The 27,765-nt window shown below is 31.0% G+C and overlaps 1 protein-coding gene and 1 long non-coding RNA gene across 4 annotated transcripts in view; one reads left to right on the top strand and one right to left on the bottom strand.

Moving 5' to 3' along the window:
* The window catches only part of LOC139495958 (leucine-rich repeat-containing protein 70-like), a 73,514-nt gene that overhangs the window by 22,347 nt on the left and 23,402 nt on the right, over positions 1–27,765 (top strand). For 2 of the 3 annotated variants that reach the window (XM_071284382.1, XM_071284383.1), the window contains 4 exons: positions 19,228–19,424; positions 20,158–20,229; positions 21,520–21,591; positions 22,821–22,892. In XM_071284382.1, the coding sequence (XP_071140483.1) occupies positions 19,243–19,424; positions 20,158–20,229; positions 21,520–21,591; positions 22,821–22,892 (398 nt within the window). In that variant the 5' untranslated portion in view covers positions 19,228–19,242. Of the gene's footprint in view, positions 1–991; positions 1,279–19,227; positions 19,425–20,157; positions 20,230–21,519; positions 21,592–22,820; positions 22,893–27,765 lie in introns of those variants that run through there. The other variant, XM_071284381.1, reaches the window with a different exon arrangement.
* LOC139495955 (uncharacterized) lies at positions 4,725–10,497 on the bottom strand. The gene is made up of 4 exons (XR_011657512.1): positions 9,952–10,497; positions 8,586–8,617; positions 5,986–6,106; positions 4,725–5,037 (listed from the first exon to the last, which is right to left on the bottom strand). It is a non-coding gene; the product is annotated as an uncharacterized lncRNA (long non-coding RNA).

The following is a 27,765-nucleotide window of genomic DNA, read 5'->3' as shown; positions in this document are numbered from 1 at the left end:
AAAATCAAGTCTAATATAACTTATATTATAACAATCTTTCTCAGAGCATTGTTTCCATTTAGCTTACTTTATTGATTCATTACTTGATTCATATAAGATCAACGGTTTTCGTCGTCGTGTATCGAAATAAATGACGAATTAATAATGTTTTGTTTCACTTCAACATATTCAATAAGAAGAAATGGGTGCCGGTGATAAAGAAACACAATTTACAACGTATTTACCTCAAAATGTATGCAAAATCCACCTTTCCATTGTGATTTCGATTTGCCGACTTCTCAACAGCTGATGATAATGAGTGTGATGTGACAAGCTAAACATTGACGTTGATGAATCTTAGTTGTTGAATATTTTCTTACTTAAAACTGCAAGTGTTCAAGGGAACAATGGTCATGGATAAAGATATTGTTAACGTTGCAATTCTATTGTCGAAAAACAACAAGTTGATAAATTTTTGACCTCGGTGTAGCCAAAAAACTACCACTACATAGCAAATTCTCCAAACGTCCGATTTAGCCAATCAAAATTCGTATAGGTTTGAAAATATCGTAATAGATGAGATTCCGATGCAATCACCAACAATCGATTTGAAACCGCATTAACTTACCCGCGCAAGCAGCATTGTCTGTGCCAAATTAAGCAAGGGATGTTCTTCATTCATACTATTTCGAAAATTCCAGAACCGTTGAGTACCCTTAAAAGATGCCATTTTTCTATCAAAAAAGCTGCAGCACCATATGTGTTTGACGATTGAAATTACACCCAAAGGTTTTGATATTTCAGAATTGGAATTTTTTTCAATGGATCTTTGATAGTGGAAAGTCCGAACAAAATAAGGCTACCATTGTCGCCTATGTATATAATTACTTCCTTGTAACCTATAATTTTAAATGTGATCAACGATTCTAAAACTGTTTTTTTCATTGTAAAGCCTATGTAAATAATTACTTCCTTGTGACCTAAAACTTAAAATGTGATCAACGATTTTAAAACTGTCATTTCATTGTAAAGACTTGTAATTATATACCTTAAATAGAATTGTTGTTCGTCATTGTTATATGACGCCTCAACGATGAAAGGATAGTTTAAAAATTCATATGAGGTCGTGTGCATGATGTGTGACACAATTCACCAAGCTATTCAATTATTTCTTTTGAAATACAAATCGTATCACCTCTAGATTTTTCATACTGCGAACGTATTGATAAGAAAAAAAGAACTTTAAGTAAAAGAATATAAATTTTAATCAACGACACTACCCACAATAACATGAAAAAGGTAAGAATCTCCATCGATGTTCTGTTTTGTGAGAATTAATGAAAATACTTTTTTTTTTAAATATTTAACAAGAATCTTTGAGAGATGAATGACAGTTAAAACTCGTATCATTAGCTGTGAGAAATAAAAAAAATATTTCTAAAAATGCATATACCATGATAACAAAGCAAGGCGCGATAGCAATGGTCTTAAAAGACAGAACAACAACAAAAATATTTAGCAATTAAAACAAGTGTATTTAGCATTATCTACCATGGGCATATCATTACGGAAAATGCAATGATTTAATTTCATTACAATTTGCAATATAACTTTGTTTTCAGACCATTTAAACACTTCATTCTTGATTTAGAATATTCTCAAGATGTGATTAATAGTAAACACATAAATTTATCCTCTTAACTATGAGTCAATGTTTTGTATGTACGTCGTCGTAGACAGGCATGTGCCGAAAAAATCCATGCACTGCCGCTGATTCACTCAATGTCTATGTATACTCACAGAATGAATGATAATGTTTGTATCGCGCAGATAAATTGGCACCTTTCTACATGTTCAAATCTCCTGTATAATACAACTTATATTAATCATGTTAATGAATCATTTCTTAATTTGTCTAATGACGTCTAACAATCGAAGGCCATTTTCGTTAAATGGCATCAAAAAGCCATTTGTTAAATTTGATAAATATCTACATAATATTGACGTCAATACAAACAACTGCACTGTCTGTTTATTTGTGGTTTCAGACATGTTGAAATGATGAACTTAAATTCATATGAAACTCTAAGAACTGACGATTTTGTTGAAATTAAAATGTATCAGACCATTTCACTTGACATATCTTCTAACAAACAACGTTTCTTGAAAATAAACTTCACCACTGTGTCTAAACCACACCGGCAAAATTTGTTCGGACTCGATGGTATCTAACATCCGGCACAATGACGGAACATTAATAGACAGAAGAAAGCTAGTTTTCTCCTTATTTTCTTATTTTTTTTATGATATCGAAATATATATATACTTATACAACTATTTTCTATTGTGATATGCAATATTTTCTACAACCGTTCTATATTAACGAAGAAATAAGTCAAAATGAGTAGTGTAGTAATAGGGATAAGCGCAGGTGGTTAGAGTGGTTAAGAGTGGTTTTATTTGTTTAAGGGTGGTTATATATACCAGCGCTTGAGATGAGCGCATCTTTCAGAGTGGTTAATAGTGGTAGCTGTTTTAGGATGGTTATTCATATCACTTCTTAGGATAAGCAAATCTGTCAAAGTGGTTAAGAGTGTATGTTTTTTTTTTTTTTTTTTTTTTTTTTTTTTTTGTTGTTTTTTTTTTTTTTAGGTTTTTTTTTTTAGTTTTTTTTTTTTTTTAAGGTGTTCATTTATACCTTTGCATGAGATAAGCAATCTTTTTAAAGAGGTTACGAGTGGGGTTTATTTATTCTAGGGTAGTTATTTAATTCTTTCCTTGGGTTGAGCAAACATTTTAAAGAGGTTAAGGAGTGAATAAATATATAAAGTTTAATAAATTGTTTTATACATAAAACTAATTCAATCATGAGTAGACATATTATCGAGAATTTCGCTTTCTTAAAAGCCTTATATTATGCCGAACCCTTACAGAGAAAGTTAATGATCGATTTGATTACCATCAAAAAAGTTCAAGCCTTTTCAGAAATTGCTTCTTTTCTTCTGCAGGGGAGAATAAGTCTTCCAAATATACACAAACATAAATTAAAAGACTATTGGCTTACAGTCAGATCTTTAGCAAAAGCTCGCATTAGTGTAGGAAGAAAAAAACGAACATTACATACATTTCATTATTTGTTACCTCTACTGATAAAACCAGTTTTATCCATATTAGACGAACAAATGGAGGCCCTTCATAATGAGTTTGCATTCTTGCAGAGATCAAGCGAAGTATACCTTTTCATATTGAAAACTAAAACCATTATTTTAAAAGAATTGAAAGTTTTATATGAAAATAGTCCTCACATCCTAGAAAATTGGAAGTTCAGCATTTTACAAGACCACCTTAAACCTCTATTTTATTAGTATGAATAGTGTGTAGTTGCTCTTATTAAATGTAGTGTCGTTTTACTTTGAGTGATGCTTTACAATACAAAAGGAAGTCCGCGAAACATCAATTCAGAGGTAATTAATCTCGCTATAAAAAGTGTCTCTTTTCTAGCCTATATCATTATGAGATAAGAATATCCTTTCATATCTACCACGATGGATTTGGATTCACATTTATTAGATTTGTTTTGTTTCAATCCTCTCCACCCGCATATGCTTTATTACATTACCAGAGAACAAACTTATAAAGATTGGCCAACTCAACTTGCTCAGAAACCTGCAGATCTAATTCGAAATGGTTTTTATTATACCAACGTAGGAGATCGTGTGACATGCTTCTGCTGTGGTGTGACATTAAAACAGTGGAAAAGTTCTGACCACATCGAAACTGAACATTTGAAATATGAACCAAACTGTTTGTTTGCAAAAATGGTGTCAACCAAAGTTCCGAATTTCAATGCTTAACTTTTCTACCACCTTATTATACAAGATCGATTTAGTGTGCGGTTATCTGTTCTTTTCGAACCACCCTAAGATGACTCATCTATTTGCATTCCGAAACACTATATAAAGAGGTTCTTTTATCATCAGAAAAGACACTCCATCACGACAAGCATTGCTAACAGCATGGAATATTCAAGACATGAAAAATGTTTTTTGAACACTTATGATTTCTGCTTTGCGAAGAAAATTCAGGAGTTGATACCCACTTTAACTAGAGAACATTGTTATGGCTGTATGGTAGACCATCCGTCTCAAAGAGAGCATTCATGTTTATTATTTACGGAACTGGAATGTTTGGAACAATTTTTTGTTGAAGCCTATGATAAAATTTCCTTAAAGGATGTTATCAGTACAGTGAAACCATGTTCTATATGGGAATGCATAGACGATTGCGAAATGAAATTGAAAAAAGAAGTGTATGACAAACTTAGTCAGGATAGAAGTTATTGTGAGAAAAATAAACCAAAGCCAAGTAAGGTGTATCAGCTTGTGGAAGCTTTAATAAAAACTGAAGATAGATTTTCATAGTCCAGGACATTTCTATTCAGTAACACTTGACTACCATATGATTCATAGATAATCTTGCATTGTTCGTAACTGTATATTTGATTGGAAAAGGTACAAAATAAAATATGTTTACATTCGTCTTTTTTTTTTTTTTTTTTTTTTTTTTTTTTTTTTTTTTTTTTTTTTTTTTTATTTTGTTTGGTTTTTTTTTCTCTTGTGAACTCATCAGTGAAACATTGCTGTGTTATATGTTTCTAGTATAAAAGATCAGGTTTTAAAATTTACAATCATTTGCTGTCTTGTATTGAAAATGTACAAAACAAAAAAAGTTCATGATTTATTAGAGAAGACATATTACAATTTATCAAAGTCTGGTGCATATTCAGGTCCAGATAAACTTTATAAAGTTTTAAAATCCAGAGGCAAACCCAACATCGGGAAACAAACAATTCGGAAATGGCTCCACAATCAAGATAGTTATAGTCTGAGAAAGGAACTAAAGCGACGCTTCACTAGAACTCGAGTCGTTGTATCAGGAATCCATGATCAGTTTGATATGGACTTGATTGATATATCCAATATAAAAAGTGAAAATTCAGGTGTGTCTTTCTTGCTTGTGGTTATTGACATCTTCTCCAAGTATCTGTGGATTGAGACTCTGAAAAATAAAACAGCGAAAGAAGTTGTAACTGCATTAAAAAAAATACTTAATCATAAAGTATTTAACAAGGGTCGCAGTGATAAGGGTACTGAGTTCAATAACAAAGTTATGAAGGCCTACTTGAAAAGTAAAAACATTTACTACTTCACCACAGAAAATTCAGAAACAAAAGCTAATTTTGCTGAAAGAGTAATTAAAACCATAAAAAACATGATGTATCGTTATTTTACTAATCACAGATCACATCAATATATTGATGTGCTACAAGATATTGTCAAGACCTATAATTCAACTCCTCATAGAAGTCTTAATAATATTGCCCCTAAGGATGTGAATAAAGACAATGAGGCAGACATTTGGGCTTTCATGTATTTAAAACCTAAAAAACCTAAAATACCTAAAAAATTTCATTTTAGATTGAATGATACAATCAGACTCTCTAAAATTCATATGGTTTTTAATCGATCTTACGATGAACATTTCACCAGAGAAATTTTTAGAATAAAAAAACGATTTAGAATGCAAGCTATACCTGTTTATAAAATTTCAGAATTTGATAATTCCCCAGTCCAAGGATTATTTTATGAACAAGAAATGATAAAAGTAGACAAAGATGAAAATTCTATATGGTATATAGAAAAGAAAGTTAAAAAGCGTAAACGAAATGGACATATTCAGTGGTTAGTGAAATTTGAAGGATGGCCATACAAATATAATCAATGGATTGAAGAGGGAGATATCACTGAGCCACAAGACTCTTAACCTATCACAATGAGTATTTACGTAACCATGAGCAGTGACAAGGCATTGGAATATTTTCCTAACAATAAAGCATACAAATTTACTTCTCATCTGAATTCACCCTTATTTTTAGATGGTTTATGGAAGGTAGCTTTAGTCGAAGCAGATATATCCTGTTCTTTATCTAAAGAGGAATCTATTTACCTGTATTCAAATCTATGTGGAGAATCCATCATTGATGGAGAACAGAAACCACTACTCCGAAGGCTTACTGCTATCAACCATGGTAATTGGTCGTCAATTTTCGAAGCACCTTATTATGTTCCTGTAAGAATTCATGAAATTTATGATATGGATGTGTATATTACTACAAGTCAAGATGAACTAGCTTCATTTTTAAATAATACTTCAACGGTGACACTTCATTTTAAATCATTTCCATTCTTTTAAAATGAATAAAATGTATATTCCAAATACCAGTCATTGGATGGATTACTATGAAAATTTAGGAAACAATGGTAGTAATCCTTACATAAATCAATTGAATAAAAGCGGAAAGCAAATAGGAGGCGGATCTCTAGTAGGTACACCTAAATCCTTTATTACGCCAATCGGACCATCGAAGAAAGATTCAACCAATGAAAAAATAAAAGTTCAACTTGTTTCACCAGTTCAACAAACAGAGGACATGGCCCAAGATATGGTGAAAAGAGAAAAAGTAAAGATGGGTATAAAAAGAAAGTCGCAAACATCTGGTAACAGTTCTACAAAACGAGCTCTAAAGAGTAAGTCGCAAAAAAAGTCAAGAAAGTCAAAGATTAGGAATTCAAAAAAAGGAAAAGGAAAAGGAAAAGGAAAAAAAAATATAAAGAAGAAAAAATCTAAAACACCTCTAAAGACAGGAAAGAAAAGCAAAATCCTAAAATCTGTAAAAAGATTTAAAGATATTTTCGATTAAAGATGGCTGCATTGACTATGGATGGATTTCAAGAAAGTCAACCTTCTGGTCTAAACTTGTTCACTTTACCTCCTACACAAACAGCAGTAGAAAATGTATATTTTGATGAAATAAGATCAACTTCACAATTAGGTGGTACAGCTCCAATCGAATTCACTATTGCAGCACAGAATTCCCTAGAATATATAGATCTCAGAAAAACTCAACTCTTTGTGCGTGCTAGAATTAGACATTCCGATGGCTCAGATTTAAAACCATCTGAATATGTTGGACCTGTAAATAATTTTTTACATTCTATGTTTTCTCAAGTGGATATTACTTTGCAAAATAAACTGGTTACTTCATCAACTGCACATTACCCATATAAAGCCATGATTCAAACAATGCTATCTTTCGGCTCTGAAGCTAAGGAATCCCAGCTAACCAGTCAACTTTGGAAAAAAGACAAAACAGGTCATTTTGATGATAATGATGTGAAGAATGGTGGCAATACTGCCCTTTTTGCCCGTTCTCAATATTTTTCTCAGAGTCAAACCTGTGACTTAGTTGGGAATCTTTTTCATGATTTGACTAGCTTAGACAGATACTTATTGAACCAAATAACAGTCAATGTGAAATTATGGCGCTCAAAGCCAGAGTTTTGTTTAATGACAAATGAAGCCAATCCAAACTTTCAAATATATATCGAAGACATTTGTTTAAGAGTCTTCAAGTTAAAACTAAATCCTAGTGTCATAACAGCACATAGTCATAAATTGCTCACAACTAATGCAAAATATCCTTACACTAGAACAGAGGTTCGTCTCATATCTATACCTGCTGGAAGTCTAAGTTTCAACTATAACAACTTGTTTAATGGTTTGAGAGCTACACGTTGTGTTATTGGATTTACAGACTCTAGCAGTTCCAGTGGGTCATATGCTTTGAACCCATTCAACTTTCAACATTTTAACTTAAGTCAGATAGCATTAAAGGTGAACCAGGTTCCTGTTGGTGGAAACGTTATGCAGTTAAATTTTGCTCCTACCAGTCGCACCATATTACCTTCTTTTACTAGTATGTTTGAAGTTACAAATAAATGGATGCGTGATAGTGGCATTGATATCTCCAGAAATGATGTTTCAGGAGGAACTGCTTTATACTGTTGGGATATTGAAGCAAACTTTAGTGATGAAGGACAGTATTTAAACTTAGTGAAGCAGGGGACTTGCTCATTAGAAGTAATGTTCAGCAAACCACTACCAAAGGTAACAACTTGTGTTGTATATGCTGAATTTCCAGCTTACTTTGAAGTAAATTTAGAGCGAAATATAATTTTACAATGAATACAGATCAACTAGAGTGTGCGATAAAGTGTGATAATGAGATGAGAAAGAAGATATGTGGGGTTTTCGCTTCTAATGAAATCAGCTACATTCAACTTCAACCATCAACTGGATTTATTGCAAATACAGATGTCAAGCAGCTACCAGGAAAACATTGGGTAGCATTTTACTATAATGAAAATAAAGTGTTAGAAATATTCGATTCTTTCGGATATACCCTTAGTCAACTTTCAGTTTACTTTAATGAATTTATGAGTAGATATACATTTACTTCAGCAAACAAAATGCAATTGCAAAGTGAAAAAACACTTGTATGTGGACAATATTGTCTGTTTTACCTCATGTCTCGTTCTAGAGGAATTTCCATGGAACAAATAAAAGATGTATTCAGTGATAGATATTATTTAAATGATCAATTTGTTTATGATTTCATTAATGAAAGATTTAACTGCTGTATGACTTCTGTAAATGTTACTTGTCAATCATGTATTTGTCAAAAAAATTAAAATAAAAATACTTACTTACACTTATTTCATCATTTCTTTTCATCAGACTGAAAAAAAAATATATATATATAAGAATTCAAGGTTTATTAACATTATCAGTTCATGACAAATATTCAAAGAGAATGGTTGACTGGTGGAATAAAGAAAGCTTACTTAAGTTTCAAAGTCCAACATCCATTTTCATTGTTGGACCTTCCAATTCTGGAAAAACAGTCTACACTAAAAATCTTCTTCAAAATGCTGAGGGCATGTTTCAAATACCCCCCTCAAGAATATTTTACTGTTATGGTGTATGGCAACCCATTAATGACGACATGAAGAAATCCATTAAAAATATAGAATTCTATAAAGGTTTACCAAACATGGAGGCTATTAATGAATGGGGTGCCTTAGGAGGTCATAAGATTTTAATCTTCGATGACTTGATGATGGCTGCTGAAAATTCAACAGAACTACTTCATTTAATGACAATTGGTTGCCATCATTTCTCAATTAGTGTCATTCATATACTTCACAACTGTTTTAATAAAGGAAAAGTTATGAGAAGTGCTTCCTTAAACTGTCATTACTTCATTTTATTTCGAAATTATAGAGATCAACTACAGGTTCAAGCTTTAGGAAAACAAATTTTTCCTGGAAAATTGAAATATTTCATGGATGCTTACAACAGGGCAACATTAGTCAAGTTTCGTCCGTTAATTATTGACTTAAACCCTCACACAGACAAAACATATCAGTTGACTACTAACCGAGGAGTTGGACAGACACCCATTGTTTATAAACCTTTAGAATGAGCAATAAAACAAATTTAGTGCAGTTTTTGATAGATATTTCGAATAACCAAATGATTCAGGTTATCAAAATACTAACTAAAGTACAGCTGCAAGAGATAATTGAAATAATTTATAATGTTGTTCAAGGGGTGTGCTCAGTTTCAGATTCAGATAAAATCCTACTAAACAAGCATAAACAGTTCATACGTAAAATTCTGTTGAAACAGACAACACTTCAACATAAAAAACAATTGCTGCTAAAAATTAGAAAAATATTACCCATTTTCTTGAAAGCTTATTTACAATATGTCTCGTGAACTTATACTCATTCCAAAGCTAAGATATGAACAACTGATTAAACATGAAAAAGATGAAACAAGTGAAGAATTAGGAAAATCTATAATTCCTTTGGATAAAAACAGTGAAGAAGTGCAATCAACTGATCAAAGTGAGAAATCTAAGGCATCACCAATCAAACTCAACAGAAGTAGCTTAAATCTATCACCAACAAAACATAAACGAAAAAATCAGAATGGTGGAGGGAAGTCATATTTGATCATGCCACCAGAAAAAATGTTAAAATTATACAAGAAGAAAGGGAGACTTACCAAAAAGAGAAAGTGGTTATCCTTTCACATATAATTCCTTGAGTATCCTTCCACATTTGTCTACTTGAATGATATCCTTCACTGATCTTACAAAGCACTCTGAAAAGAAGATTATGATGTCATTTTTTTTTTCAGCAGATATTAATATCACTTTTTCTAATAACAATAGAATCTTTAAATCAGGGTAAATTAGGGGTGGATGGGATTGGTGTCAAGGTTAGAGAATAAAGTTAATGATAATAAAAGTAAAAGCCGGATGTATTTAAACAAAAACTAAATTGTATAGAGATTTATGCTTAACGGAGTGTTTCTCTAAAATAGTCGGATGTAATTAAAAATTGTTTTTAGAAAAAGAATTAAAACTTAGTCTTGTTTTATAAGGAGGAGGCGGAAGTGTAACAAAAATTGAGATTTCAATATGTTTCAAGATAAATAGATGCTAAGCTATTTATCTTCTCCCCTTCAGATTTCTTATTTTAAGGTGTAGCATAAAAGAAAGTGTTTATAAGGGATAATCCAACCCGAGGTAAAGATTAGTGCTGACAAAACAACTTTTATATTATGACTCATCACTTTACTATTTTAAAACATTATCTTAGATGGTTTAATTTTATTAAAGTACACATTCATACTAAAATATTTTGATAGGTCTTTAAATTTGGAGAAAAGTTAATATTTCCATTTCTTTAAATCAAATCCTAGTGTTATTTTATTAAAATGGTGAACTAATTGTGTTGTATATAGTGCTATATGTATTTATTTTTATTTTTTACATAGTTTAGAGATGAAGATACTTTTTTGATGCGTTTCAATAAAAAGTTGATTGAAATCCAATATACATGTTTATTAAATTATTTTTTGCTTCTATGATGAAAGTATTTTATTCATGTGGATGAGAAATGAAGGTTTATATATTGTCTCAATGCTTTTATTAAAAAGGAGATGTAAAATATATATTGAAATCTACTATGCAATGTATGTTACCCTTTCTTTTCTTCTTTTTTTTTTTGTGATTGTTTTGTGATACGAATATTTAAAATATTCATTTGATTGTGATATTTTTACACATGCTACCTGATTATTTTACTGGCTCAAGGTGATATTTGATTAAAACATTCCTATTATCAATTATCTTACTTAAACTTTGATATTTTTATAACAACGATAAATGTAATGTTTACCCTTCTAATGTTTTATTTTCAAATTTAATTCTAATCATGTCAACCTCATTTTCACTATGTATAACTGTTTCATAAAAATGTTAAAAACTCAGGGATTTAAAATTAGAGTTATTTATTTTTAAAGTGCAATATATATTTTATTTAAAAACCAAAACAAAACTGGTGCTTGTTTTATATATATGTATGATACCTCAGTAGTTCATAATGTTAATAATGGTTTAAAATATTCATTTGATTGTGATATTTTTACACATGCTACCTGATTATTTTACTAGCTCAAGGTGATATTTGATTAAAACATTCCTATTATCATTTATCTTACTTAAACTTTGATATTTTTATAACAACGATATTTGTAATGTTTACCCTTCTAATGTTTTATTTTCAAATTTAATTCTAATCATGTCAACCTCATTTTCACTATGTATAACTGTTTCATAAAAATGTTGAAAACTCAGGGATTTAAAATTAGAGTTATTTATTTTTAAAGTGCAATATATATTTTATTTAAAAACCAAAACAAAACTGGTGCTTGTTTTATATATATGTATGATACCTCAGTAGTTCATAATGTTAATAATGGTTTAAAATATTCATTTGATTGTGATATTTTTACACATGCTACCTGATTATTTTACTAGCTCAAGGTGATATTTGATTAAAACATTCCTATTATCATTTATCTTACTTAAACTTTGATATTTTTATAACAACGATATTTGTAATGTTTACCCTTCTAATGTTTTATTTTCAAATTTAATTCTAATCATGTCAACCTCATTTTCAGGGATTTAAAATTAGAACTATTTATTATTGAAGTGCAAAATATATATTTTATTTAAAATCTGAAACAAAACTGGTGCTTGTTTTATATATATGTAGATCATAATGTTTCATACCTTTTATTTTTCATTTACAAATTTACTTCAAATCATGCCAACCTCATTTTTTTTCTCTTAATATCATTTCATAATGTTGAAAACTCAGGAATTTAAAATTAAAACTATTTATTTTTAAAGTGCAATATATATTTTATTTAAAAACCGAAACAAATCTGATGCTTGTTTTATATATAATGTATGATATGTTAATAAAATTTATTGAACAGTTTAATAATTGTCATCATTTATGTTACTAGTAGAATCAAGGTAATTCAGTTGGAAGCTAAAGTTATCTTTCTTGTCATATGAAAATAGCTAGCTACTAGAATACACTAATATCCTGGAATTACTTGTTCATGTCTGCAGTGATATTGCAATGAACATACTGTTTATGTTTGAAATAACCACCCTAGAACAAATAAATGCCACTCATAGCCTCTTTAAGAAAATTGCTTATATCATGCATAGGTATAAATGAGCACCTTAAAAAAAAAAAAAAAACATACACTCTTAACCACTTTGACAGATTTGCTTATCCTAAGAAGTGATATGAATAACCATCCTAAAACAGCTACCACTATTAACCACTCTGAAAGATGCGCTCATCTCAAGCGCTGGTATATATAACCACCCTTATACAAATAAAACCACTCTTAACCACTCTAACCACCTGCGCTTATCCCTATTACTACACTACTAAAATGCATGTCAAAATGACGAATTGAGTGAACCTTACCTCGAAATTGTTTAATTTCTCGTTAAATTGTTCACATTGTACGGAAAGAAAGGTACGGGAAGATAGATATTGACACGGAGATTGCAAATTGAGTTATTATGAGCATCTCAATAATTGTATTTCTGTGTATGGAACGAAAGAAAAGGGTCATGTCAAATTAAAATAAACCGGTTTCGTCAATGTTGTTCCTACACAATCACCCGGTTTCGTCTATATATATCACCCGGTTTTTTGTTTTTTTTTTTTAACAAACAATTTATGAAAAGAAACTTTGGCACGGATCTGAACATTGTCTTTCGAGAATTTAAATATATACTTATTGTAAAGTAAACTTGGCGTGTTAAAATCTATTTTAAACGGGCACTTTTGGACATAGTTAATTATGATAATACACATTTTCCTAATGAAAGGCGTATCCCTTATTTCACTTAACTTCAAACTAATTTTAAATGGAATATAAATACTGAATAGCAAACACTGGTATCTAATTATTTTGTAACATTATTATATTTTCTTTGTTTATAATATTAGTATGTAAAGATGAAAAATAAAAGGATGTGTTTTGATTGTGCCATAATTTTAATTTACTATACTAATATATACACTTAGTTTACAATATTTACTATCAATTATTAATACATTTATGCATTCAATCATTGACGAACAGTCCCAAACCGACTATAGTCTATACTGTTCTGCACAAATTAATCATGCATGCAGTCCTGCAAGATTTTCTGGTACTATATATACTGTGTTACTTGCGCACAAAAGAAAGTTTTCACACTTAAGCATCCATAACATAGCAGTGAAATTTGTAACTTTCTCCCCGTTTCTGGTAGGCACATTTATTTTCATAGGCATGATTTTCACATTATTTTTACAGTTCAAATTCATTTTTTGTACAGTTCAAATTCAATTGAAACTTCAAGATAACTTTCGAAAACAATATCTGACAGTTTTGTTTTTTCAATGTGAATAAAAGTTGGTTTGCAAAACATGCCCGTCATTTATATCTAGGTCTTATTAAGAAGAAGTGACGGTAACCACTTATCCCATAAACATTGACAATGAGAAAACTTTCTTTTAGACACAAAAATTATGTTGAATTAATCAAGTTTAGGTCAGCGTATGCCTTAAACAATGAGAAAAACACACAAACTGCATGAAAGCAAGCTATAACAGGGCCCTAAATTATAAATGTAAAACAATTCAAACAAGAAAACTACCTGCCTATTTTATGTTCAAAACGCATATGGTATAAAGCAACCAAAGACAACCATAGAATAACAAGCGTGTGATTCGGGAATGGACTGAGTCAAAGTGTTGTTGTCTCTGACAACAAATAGTACAACAAAAGTACAAATAATAAAAAAAATGACGAAAAAACTCGTCCGATGACAGAGCCTGTATAGTAAATGCGCGATGTGTGCCAAAACTTGTATCATAGTTAAAATTATCCCTTAAATATAATAAATATACATGTATTCGCAGTTTACTATGAAGTCCACTATCACTGAACTAGTATAAATATTTATTAAGGGGCCAGCTAAAGGACGCCACGGGATGCGGGAGTTTCTCGCTTCATTGAAGACCCATTGTGGCCTTCGGCTGTTTTCTGCTCTATGGTCGGGTTGTTGTCGCTTGGAATTTGTATGAACTTTTCATGTTGATAGACATTTTTAAATAATCTGTTGTTTTTTTATTAAGATAAGCTGTCCTGAAGTTACGGTGCGACATGTTTATGCTGGACCGACGAATAGATTGACGGACAGACGGACGGACCGAATGACTGATAGATGGAGGAACGGACGGATGGAAGGACGGACGGACGGACAGATGGGTGTATACAATAATATGTCCTGTCAAAATTGGGACGGGCGTGTAAAAACTCAAAGAAATGAAAAAAAAACTCGTAATTAAAAGTCAATAAGTTTTATTAGGATATCGGCCAAGTCAATTTTTTGTATATTTGTCTGCCTTATAATATTTGCTGTATAACTTTTATATATATTTGAAAAAAATGTATAGAAATCGATAAAAAGAACTTGATATTCGGCATTTATTATAATAAACATAATCTCACTCACATAATCCGATTTCCCGGGTGTCCCTGTTTTCTCATTTCTTACAATATTTTAATTCGGTATACACTTTATACATGTTATAAGATAAGTGGCGAATCTAGATGACGTATAGGTTGCACGCCCCGACCCCACCTTTGGTTGCTAAAACTATATTGATTCCTGTATTTAACGATTTTGTAAATCAAAAAATAATCAAAATATTGTTCGACTCGCTACGCTCGGCGGTATGTAAAAGTTGTTCGAATTACGTCCACTTTGAAATAAACTGAATCCGTCTGTCCGTATATATTGTCAAAATATATTGACCAACGTCAGTGTACGATCATCATAACACAACGGCGACAGTACAGACTCGTTTTTTTTTAGTAATGTTAACAAAATAATTATTATTGAATTTTGTCGATGATCTGAGACTATTATACTAATATGGACATAGCAGTATAGTTACAATAAGGGATAAAAAAAAAATATTTTAATGCATGGTAGTTGTAATCCTACATTCATTTTCTATGTCGATTATGCATGCATATACAGTTGTTTTATTATCAACGTTTATCCTTAAGAAGATTTATTTTTAACGATTGTAGAAAAGATTACATACATAGAATGATTAGATTACTTATAAAGGTGTCCATCCTTTTGTGTGAGAAAATCACATATCCATTGTGTGTTTCGATTTTTAAGACCGTAAACTTTAATTTCAAGTTTGAACATGTTCAACATATTTTCCCATAACTCATATAGAAAACGCATATTTAGAGAGCTTTAATCTCAATATGCTGTTAAAAAATTTCGGAATGCAGAGTAAATTAAAATATTTGTGTTCTATAAGAGTAGAAATTCAAGGTTTTGCTTATTATTTATTTGAATCTGAGACTCATATAAATAATAAGCCGTTGTCCGGTGAACGAACTTGTTTTCCAACGACCCACAAAACTCCTTTTGAACGCTGAAGTTAAATAATCAATTATAATGTAATGCGATTATATTTTGTTTTATTTGACCAAACCGGGTTATGCATTTTGAAATCTTTGACGAAATAGGGTTGTATACATTGACGAAACCGGCCAGTTCCATTTTGACATGACCCATTTCTTTCGTTCCATACACAGAGATACAATTATGGAGATGCTCGTAATAACTAAATTTGCAATCTCCGTGTCAATATCTATCTTCCCGTACCTTTCTTTCCGTACAATGTGAACAATTTAACGAGAAATTAAACAATTTCGAGGCAAGGTTCACTCAATTCGTCATTTTGACATGCATTTTGACTTATTTCTCCGTTAATATAGAACGGCTGTAGAAAATATTGCATATCACAATAGAAAATAGTTGTATATTATGTATATATATTCTTCGATATCATAAAAATTTTTAAAAAATAAGGAGAAACCTAGCTTTCTTCTGTCTATTAATGTTCCGTCATTGTGCCGGATGTTAGATACCATCGAGTCCGAACAAATTTTGCCGGTGTGGTTTAGACACAGTGTTCACGATCAGATAAACTTTGTTTTAAAAGGTTTGACGTTTTTAGGAATGCATACAGTGATAGTAGGGATTACATATATTAATGCAATTTGGCATTTCTTAAGATATTGTATGTACCTATGACACGAATTTTTTACATTTGTTTTTAATGTAAATATCAATTTGTATTGGATAACCTTTACATATAAATTTTGTTCAGTTGTTGATTCCGATTTGTCTTTTTATTTTACATTAGATTTAAATTTTCTATATGCTTCCTATCAAGGAATTTCTCGTACTGAAAACGTAGATATGGTATGATTGCCAAGAAATAACTCTCCACAAGAGACAAGAATGTCACAGAAATAAACAGTTATAGGTCACCACCGTACGATCTTCAATAATGAACAAAGCCAATACTGCATAGTCATCTATGATAGGCCACAAAAGGACAATGTAAAACAATTCAAACAAAAAAAACCTAACTGCCTTATTTATGTACAAAAAATGAACGAAAAACAAATATGTAACACATAAACAAACCACAACTACTGAATTACAGGCTCCTGGCTTGTGACAGGCACATACATAGTTTGGCCGGATCAAACGTACTGGCGGGATTCAATCCAATCCCCTAACGTGGAACAGTGGCAAATAAGTACAACATAAAACGAATTAATTTTCTTAACTCATCAGATGGACAGGAATACAATTGGACGTGGGAGGGTAAGTTATGTTTTTCGATGAGAGTTTGTAATTTCCCTTCACTTGTTAAAAAAACATGTGTGTATACCCAAATTTGAGTGACATAACTGATTAATCATATATACACTTTTTTTCAAACAAAATTATTTACTATAAGTCCTGACACAGTCTGATTGTATTCTGATTTACTCCTCTTAACCGGAATTTAAAATTATAATCAAATTATAAGAATAGACTAAAAAATTTATAACAATTGTCTGTCTGAACAAAATAACAAAATAAGCACACCTGTTTCAATAAACTGCTTCGCGGGTTCTTCGGTGTGCAAAACAAAACAACTATAGTAAGGTAGTTCCTTTAATGGATGTAAACATCAATATCTATAAAATGGAGAAAAAAAAACGTGTGTCATTCTGACAAAACAAATGTGTCTCGTTTGTAGTTATATATTTTTTAAGTTGTATTAGTTCAATGATCAACACTTTAATGTCATACCTGTATAATATCGCTCACCAAAATGATTACTGGATTTCGGTTTTCTCAGACGATACTATATCATTTATTCTAAAACTACATTATCCATAATTCAAATGTTAAACATAGTGTCATATCAAACCATTGTTCTTCGTATGATCAAGATGAAATTACAATAAAAACAACACGAATCGGACAATTTATAGAGAAAAATGATATCTTTGAATGATTCGAAGTAATATAATCTTTAACGATTATATAGTTTGATCACAACAGTACTATAATTTTACTAATAATTTTATAATAGCAAAGACTATTATTTCATATATTATACATTTCAAGAGTAATACATAAAAAACAGGTGTTTTAGTATAAAAACACATTTACTTTTGTTTTAAATAATAATCAATATCAGATTGCTTTCCAATGTTAAAGAGTTTGCTTACGTACATGCTGTTAAAAGTTTTATGTTTTTAGAGCTAGCACAATGTCGGATAATGAAATACAAATATAGCTACGGACGCTCCAAACTTATATATATTTGGTACTGTATTTCATAAATTTTGATTTCAAAACAGTTGGTTCAACTACAATAACATGAACACACAATTACAGAAATGAAATTAAAACAAACGAAAGTGGTTTATAAAATGTCTGTACTATTTAATTGTTTCTATATGGTTTTTTTTATAATGTGTCTATCATCGTTCAGAAAATAAGCTGTACCAATATACATTATAAAAAGAATAGCTAACACAGCCAACAAATGCTACCAGAATACCAGAGTGTATGAGACAAAAACAATAGTTTACTACGAGTGTTGAACATATTGGTATGATTGAAAAGATACAACAAAGTAATAGGTTGATAATGTGTTCCTTCACTTGATAAAATGATAAACATTTGGTATCGTAAAGTGATAAATGTATAAGATGGGGTATTATTTTAAATTGTAAAGCATTGTAGATTATTTCAATTGCTCATGGGGAAGGGTGGTATACTTTAATGTTTTATCAACTAATTTTTAGAGTAAGATCGAGATATTTTATCAAGGTGTTTTTTATAATCAGTATAATCATGGTCAATACCAGTGAATGAACAGTAGTGGATATGTCCATGAAATCTATAAACAAAAGCTAAAGCTTAACATTAAATCATATGCATTCTGTATTGGGGTCTCTTTAGAACATCTATTTGTAAGTTCGTTACTACTACCTATGTGGTATGATTGTCAATGAGAAACCTATCAACTTAATTTTAAATGAAGTGGATGTACGCCATTACAGACTTTCAGTCCTGGTCACTTCAAAATGATTCTTAGATGTTTGATCAAATAATTATTTTGAGTTTGAAGTTATAGTTTAAAATGCCATTATCAATGTCAAATGAAAGCTCATTTTGTGTTGAAAAAGGATTAATCATAACTAAAGCAAAATGTCTTTCCACAGAAAAGACTTAATAATCAGAACAAATACAATAGACTAAAGACCTATACGCTAACAATTACCATTTGTCTTCTTTTACACTAACTTGATGTATCAACTTAACAGTTATAGTCTATATTTATATAAAAGAGAGACGATATACATGATAGTTGCCAGACGGACATTTCAACTTTATAAGAACTGAAACCTATACAATAATATGTTTAGAACCTGGTCTACGTTTGCGAAAAAATGTGTTTTTGAATAAATGTGAAACATGCATAATATTATGTAAATGTGTTCATGTTGCGGATTTTCTAGTTTCAGCGCTGTAAAATGGATATAATGAGCACAGACATTTGTGTTCTCTTCCTTTTTGCTGTGGTCAGTATTGGAGTAGTAAAAGGAATATGTCCGTCGACTTGCTCTTGTGTTGATGATTCATCAGGCTCTAAAATTAACTGTAGCTCTAAATATTTGGAACGCATTCCCCCACTTACTAACAATACGTATTTTCTGTAAGTATATATATATATATATATTGTTTGAATTATGTAAATATGTACTTAAGATTTGTTGCTCATATATCTTGCACAATAATAATAAAATATTTGGTAACTTTTGTTCTAACATTGACTCTCAAGATTTTTGAACGCATCGACGGCGTAAACCAAATAACAAAAACAAAGTCAAAGTCAAAGATAGAAAAAATGTTGTTACCATAAACATAAAATTGCGAATGGAAAGGGTGAATAAGTCAAAGAGACAACAACCCGCCAGAAGATAAAAAAAATCAGCCGACGGTCAAACATGGGTCTTTAATGCAGCGAGTAAATACTATACCCGGAAGTGGTCTTCATCTGGTGCATAACTAAAAATGTGTACTATTTCAGTGAAATAGACGTCACATTTAACTCTAAAATATATCAATAAACTAAAATTATAAGACATTAAATACTAAAAAACGCCAGAGGCCACAAGCGCAAAAATGAAGTGGCTTCAACACGTTTTGTTAGATCTCAACCGCCCCCTATACCTCTGACCAATGAATAATTGAGACACAAACTGTATTATTCATCAAGATACTAATTTAAAAAAAAGTTCGAGTCCGATGTTAGAAAAGATAACAAAAGAAACTAAGGAAACTGACTATGATACATACATAATTAAAGACTGCTAACAGTTACTAGAATGACAGCTCCAACAGAAATATGCTTGAATAATATTGCAACTTGATGATTTTTTTTCTAGAGAACTCGGGTTTAACAACATAACAGAAATTGATATTCAGTTTTGTAAAGAGATGCCACAGTTACACACTATGTATGTACATACAATTAGTTTGGTACCACATGTATTAAGTACGTGTGTAATGTATATTACTTGTATGATATTTAGTTATTCAGTTTTCAAATCTGTTCATGTAAACAACAACACACATATTCATTAAAAACTTTTAAATTACAGTTTGAACACATCTATAAATCGATGTATCTATTAATGTTAATACCTGTATCATTGAGTTATTTTTTTTAATTCTGAGTTAGATTCAAATTTTGACACATCTGTTTAAAGCTCTATTTCATGAAATGAACTATTTACATTACTTATTGTTTGATCTATGTTCTGTTGATATTACATTTACATATCGTTTACTGATAACTTGTCTTTTATAAGAAACTTTATTCAAAATAATCAAGAAACATTGTGTTTGGGCTGTATATTTAAGATTACCAGATTTTATATTTTCAAATGTTTTATATATTTTCGAATCAAAAGTTCCCCACAAAATAGGCAATGAATGTCAGAAGAAAAAAATATGCCCATATTTTGACTATTTTATTTATTGTGTCTGTTTATTTAACCTATCAATGTAAAAATATCGGAAATTGATGAGACTGTCATTAAAGTGAGAGGGTTAGCGCTATAGAACCAGGTTTAATCCACCATTTTCTACATTTGAAAATGCCTGTACCAAGTCAGGAATATGACAGTTCTTGTCCATTCGTTTTTGATGCGTTTTGTTATTTGATTTTGCCATGTGATTATGGACTTTCCCAATTGATCTTCCTCTAAGTTCAGTTTTTTTGTGATTTTACTTTTTTCTAGTATATAAGTGTTTCATCATCGATGGAGGGTATAATGATTACATCAAATTGACAAAGCGTATACCTACGTTCCAAAACATAACATTACGGTTGTATTACTTTGTGGTCATGCTGTTTAACGTATACATATACTAGTAGCTTTGCTCATTGTTGAAGGCCGTACCTATAGTTGATAACGTATGTGTCATTTTGGTCTCTTGTGGACAGTTGTCTCATTGGCAATCCTACCATATCTTCTTTTTTATATCCAGTACTGACATGCCCATCTTTAAAATAAAGGTTCTTCACATTTGAATAACTTATGTTTTAATAAATATGATAATATGAAATCTGTTATAATGACTCTGTTACTTCTGGAAAGAATATTTTGGAATGTCTTAAATCCTAAGTATTATTTTATTGAACAAATTTTATAAATAGACATATGAATCATCAATTACTTTCTTGTCTACAAAATTGTTCGATTGTCGATTTTTTAAAATGAATTATTTTCCATTTATATAAGCTACATCAACAACAATTTGATTACTAAAGTTCCTGTGAACACATTTGTAGACTGCGAACAGCTATATAGAATGTAAGTAAACATGTTAAATAATCAGTTTGAAATCGCATTTGAAATATTCGAAGGAGTATAGTGAAACAATACAAGTATGGAACAATTTTGAACGACACAATGCAATTTCTCCCATAACATTACGATCATATAAAACCTTCTGAATAGGAGATATGGCATTATTGTTAAAGGAGACAATTATCAATCAAAGCTCAACTGAAATATATTTAGGCAACTCATGATGCTTGGTTTTAATTTCATATATAACACATCTACACTAATCGATTGGCTAAAACGACTTCAAACTGGAAACACTGAAAACGTTTCATTAATAACCAATAATCGACATGATAAGTACTTATCGAATGACTGAATAATATATTCATTCAATCATCAGACAAGTTTAGTGAGGTATCGATAGTCACAGTTTATCATCAAGCGGACTACAAGAACATAAGAAACTGAAAGACCGTATATTTTTTCTAACACAATTTAATTCAAATTGTTGAACAACATTTTGAAAAACATATATTGCTGTAAAGCGTCAGATGTTAACGAATGTTAATTTAGTGCAATTAATCGTTTTTATTTGATGACGATACTTTTCTTTTAATGTTTATGTGAATCATTACGCTCAGAGTATGATACACTGTTTTACCTGATTGTTATATAGTAGTTATTACTTGAAACAGATACGACAAAAAACAGATAAATGTTAGTGTCTTAATGGAATCAAAGAACTAAGCTGTTATAGTAATCAAACGCATATCTACTTATAACATGGTATATTTCAGCAAATTTAATTCCATTTACTGTACATAACTCCGTTATAGTATTTCAAAGGAATAAAACAATATTTCATTTTACAAATTTTTAAATCAAATAATTGAAATTTCATCGAAAATATCTTAGAAAATCTATGATATTGTTAAAAAAATGTCAAAACAATCTGTTCAGATCTTGCATACTAATATATTTAAGTAAGCAACATTATGTTTGTACATATGATATCAATGAACAACACATTATGTTTAATTGTCATGTTATCCTTAAAAAACGGTTTATTCCGTTGAAATTGATAGTCATTATCTACTAAACATCTTGTAATATCGGTTTTGAAGTTAAGTCAAGGTCATTCATGTTTTGCAGACGCAAAGCAAATATCAACTGTAAGTGAAACTATTGTATGTCAAACAAATATTTTGACCTGTGACCCTGCCATGTACTATACAGACATTTTTATATTGCAGAGATCTACAATACAACAAGATAAGGTCCATAGAAAGCAATACGTTTGCTAATATGACAAACTTGTTTTATCTGTGAGTCACGACGTTTATTTGTATGTTTCGCTTTGTTTAACTTATTTTATTACTCTACAATTAACTCATATATCTATTTTAATTACGATTTTAGCATTATTCGATAATCACATAAGCAATACGACGGGTGCCACATGAAGAGCAGAATCTGCTTACCCTTCCGGAGAACCTGAGATCATCCCTAGTTTTTGGTGGGGTTTGTGTTCTCTATTCTTTAGTGTTCTATGTTGTGGCATGTGTACTAGTGTTTGTCTGTTTGTCTTTTTCATTTTTAGCCATGGCGATGTCAGTTTATTTTCGATTCTTGAGTTTGACTGTCCCTCTGGTATCTTTTGTTGCTCTCTTGAGAGCATTTTTGAGAACTATCTCCTATTGTTTCTTTAAGTTTATAAATAAATTAAAAAAAAATAAGGTTTGAGCTTTCTTAATAAAGGTTAATTCATAAAAGAGCTTTGGACGAACACATGTCAGTAAATATATTTCTTTTCGGTAACGCTAATTAAACACCATGACTTGTGCACTGTTAAAGTCCGATGGTTTTATTATGACAGTATACGTGCTCTTGTAATAGAACTAGGTCAATACAAGTAATGGTTATTAGTAATCCCTGAGAGTACCATTTGATCTCGTATACATCTTAGTAAAGGAATTTAATGCACCACACGGCTGTTTAATGTGTTATTCAAAAGTGTCTGTATTTTCTGGTTTGCCCGGTCGTATACAAATCGTGCTGCACAATTACATCACATTAAGATAAATCATTAAGCACAACTAAGTAGCATATTTCCATAAAAAAACAATTTTAATGTATATACCGGCGTCTATGTGATATGTACAGTCACATAGTGAAGTCAAATTTAAAATATTTAAAATGTGTTTTTGATAGACGGCACATGTTTCCGGAATTTTTGGTAAAAGTTAGGAAAAAATAAAACGATTGACCTTAAAAAGCACTCGCAATCTATGGAAACCAAGCTTTTGGGCATTTTTAGTAAAATGTCAGCATACATAACAATACATTAGTTGATAACAACTGATATCTTCCTGATTTGACACAGGACATTTTAAGAAAAGCGAGTGGTGAATCATGCTGTATTGCTAGCCAGACCTCCCACTTATACGACAATGTTAAACAATTATCATAAGGAAAAGAAAAAGTGACAGGAATACAGAACAAATACACTCATAAACACTATCAGCACAGAGAAACGTTCAACAAATATTATAAAAGTACATTTTAACGTGTAAAGCGTAGAACAACTTTAGACATTTTCCATAAAACAATAGTACAGCACATCAAAAACTTACTTTATCCAAGTAAAAATGACAAAAAAACATACGTGCAATGTGGAAACAATAGAGAATTCAAGCAACAAACAATCAGACATAAGACCATGTTTAATTGGACATACTTAACATGTTAAGTAACATCCCTAACTAAACGAATGTTGGATGTATACATACTGAGACAAGTCGGATGGCAATACAATCTCACACTCGACAAAACGGTTATACTACGGAATATTTCACGCTCGGTAATTAACAGACCGACGACAAACATGTAGATGTTAATACACCATCCAATACGTGGTAAATATGTCGTTGGTCAATTTATACACAGACACATCGTATAGATCAACCAACTCGTGATATTGTTCATAATATTGACGGAGTCGTTTTAGTGAAAACATACACGAACATAATGTATCGAATGAGATATGTAAACACTTTACGGAGCAGAGATATGTTGTCTTAAAAATACATAAAGAGATATGTAATTGCTTAGAAATAGAACGTTGATTTTGAGGAATTTGAAATCATCCCGTTTGTCAGAGATTTTTTCTTCCCTCTGTGTCAATATTGAGAAAAAGGTCAAGGCATGAAGTTTTCTTTCTGATATTCGTAGTATCCTTAATTACAATTTCACTTGGATGAATGAAATACAAGAACAATTAAAGAATTTTGCAAGGTGCTTTTTCTGTGCGTCTTTTAAAAGAGGGACGAAAGATACCAAAGGGACAGTCAAACTCATCAATCTAAAACAAACTGACAACGCCATGGCTAACTATGAAAAAGACAAAAAGACAAACAATAGTACACATGACACAACATAGAAAACTAAAGAATACAAACCCCACCAAAAACTAAGGGTGATCTCAGGTGCTCCGGAAGGGTAAGCAAATCCTGCTCCACATGTGGCACCCGTTGTGTTGCTTATGTGATAACATATCCGGTAAACAGTCTTATTCGGTAGGTCACATTCATGAAAGGAAAGAGGATTGTAGTTACGACGTAAGGAACATATCCGATATCATTTGTGAAACGGTTATTCCATAACGGTCAACCAACTCGTGATGGCGTCCGTAAAATTTACGAAGGGATGATTTCAACTTCAATATTTTGGAACTCTTCCTTGTGAGCAGCAACCCTCTATAAAAAAAATCATGATAGGAAATGCAAGCACGGGAATATCGTATCAATTGTGAGATATATACCCCGTATGTAGGTGCTGCTGGAATGTTGCTACTTAGAAATGGAAAGTTCACAATTGGAAAACTGAAATCATCTCTTTTGTCGTAAAGTTTTGTTTTCAATCGACTCTCATTGTCAATTTCTAGATGTAAGTCAAGATATGAAGCCGACTTAACTGTATCTGTAGTATCCTTTATCTCTAGTTCAAAGGGATAGATGCGTTCCACATAGTCACCAAATTTTGAATTATTTAGTGAAAGAACATCATCTATATAGCGGAAAGTAGAGTTAAAGGATAGTGCTAACTTCTTATCTTTCTTCCTAAGAAGTTCCTGCATGATGTCAGCCTCATAATAATAAAGAAATAAGTCGGCAAGTAGAGGGGCACAGTTTGTTCCCATTGGAATGCAGACAGTCTGTTGAAAAACACGTCCTCCGAACGTAATAAATATGTTATCAATCAAGAAATCAAGCATCTTGATTATATCAGTTTCAAAGAATTTTTTATTAGAATCAGAGAGGTCCTTTACAGAGTAGGATTTATTCCTCCCTAAGACAAGATACTTGTATCTACGTTGGCCATTCTTTTTTATGAAGCAAAGCAATACCAACTCTTTTAATTTGTCTTTTAGTTTGGAATGTGGAATACTTGTGTAAAGAGTAGAAAAGTCAAATGTTTTAATACTGTTACATGATGAAAGAGAGTTAGATTGTATATACTCTAAAAGATCTTTGGAATTTTTAAGTATCCACATCTGATTCACGCCACCTCTAGAATAGGCAGTTTCACAATAACTTTGAAGCCCGTCTTTTGTTGCTGATAAAATAGATGTTAATAATTTAGAAAGAGGTTTCGTGGAGCACTTGGAAGACCTAGCAATATATACCGTTGTTTGTAAGGACATTTATGTAGTTTAGGTATCCAATACAGTGACGGAAGATCCAGTTCTTCATCTTTGGTTGAAATTCCAAATATAAATTTAAAATGTTCTGAATCATTTCTACTTCGGACGAGTATACAACCAAGTCGAACAGAATAGTTGCATAATTTACAATACCGACTGTCTGTATAAATATCAATACTTACATTCAACACATACATTGTCGATTAAAAAGTCAAGCATTTTGATTATATCATTTTCAGTGCATTTTCTAATAGAATCATGATGGCTCTGCATAACAAATAATCATCGTTTCTCAAAACAAGAAACTCATACATGCATGTTATGTGTACGATTCAATTTCTAATATACAAGCTTTGTTTAATGAGAAAAAGCAGTTGATCTGTCAATTGAACTGTGCACAGAGTAGAATAATCAAAGGTCGTGTTGTTGCTTGGAAATTGCAGAAATTGTGATCTAGTAGATATTTAGAATTTTTAAGAGTCCAAATCTAATTAACTGGTCGAATAAATCTCACAACGATTTTTTTGGAAGCCCTCTTTTACTAACCAGTGTATGTAGTCAATTTAAGATCTAAATCTAAAAAAATCATTGAAAGTGACAAAAAATACACGCGAGCACTACGCTATTGCATGCAATTAAGGGCTCGAATATTCGATGTGACCTATTGAATAAGATTTATTATCGGGTGTGTACTATCATATAGAGCAGAAACTCTGGGCAGCTGAGATAACCCCCAGTTTTACCGTGTTACTTAGTCATTATTGTTCTATGTTTTGTTGTGTGTACTCTCATTTGTCTGTTTGTCTTTTACTTTTATTGACATGGTGTTATCAGTTATTTTCGATCTATGAGTTTGAATGTCCCTCTTCTATCTTTCGTCCCGCTTTTATGTTTATTGAATTGTGTGGTGAACTGTTTCTATCCCCGGAAATATCTCTTATTCAGTAGGTCACATAGGTGAGATGTATGTATTCAATATAATAACAAAAAAGTGCTATATTTAATTTCCATTTGTTTACTTTTTTTATCTCGATTCCTAATTATTGACATCACTAAAATTAAACATTTTTCTAATGTATCAATGTTTATAAACTACAAATCAAACAATACGAAAAGTTCAAAAATGTTCATTTCAGTCTGACTGATTCAATGCTTATTGAAAAATCAAGTATTTGCGTCCTTTATTGTACACAATAGCATGATGCTCACGTATTTTGTTTGCATATGATGTGCTGTCGTCTAGACTGTGTAGATAGTTATCAAAGATACCAGGATTATAATTTAGTACGCCAGACGCGCGTTCGTCTACATAAGACTCATCAGTGACGCTCATATCAAAATATTTATAAAGCCAAACAAGTAAAAAGTTGAAGAGCATTGAGGAATCAAAGTTCCAAAAAGTTGTGCCAAATACGGCGAAGGTAATCTATGCCTGGGATCAGAAAATCCTTAGTTTTTCGAAAAATTCAAAGTTTAGTAACAGGAAATTGATTAAA

This window comes from Mytilus edulis, chromosome 11 (genome assembly GCF_963676685.1).
Source record: "Mytilus edulis chromosome 11, xbMytEdul2.2, whole genome shotgun sequence".
Taxonomy (NCBI): domain Eukaryota; kingdom Metazoa; phylum Mollusca; class Bivalvia; order Mytilida; family Mytilidae; genus Mytilus; species Mytilus edulis.
The sequence above is the reverse complement of the archived record's forward strand: the minus strand, read 5'-3'. Positions and strand labels throughout refer to the sequence as shown.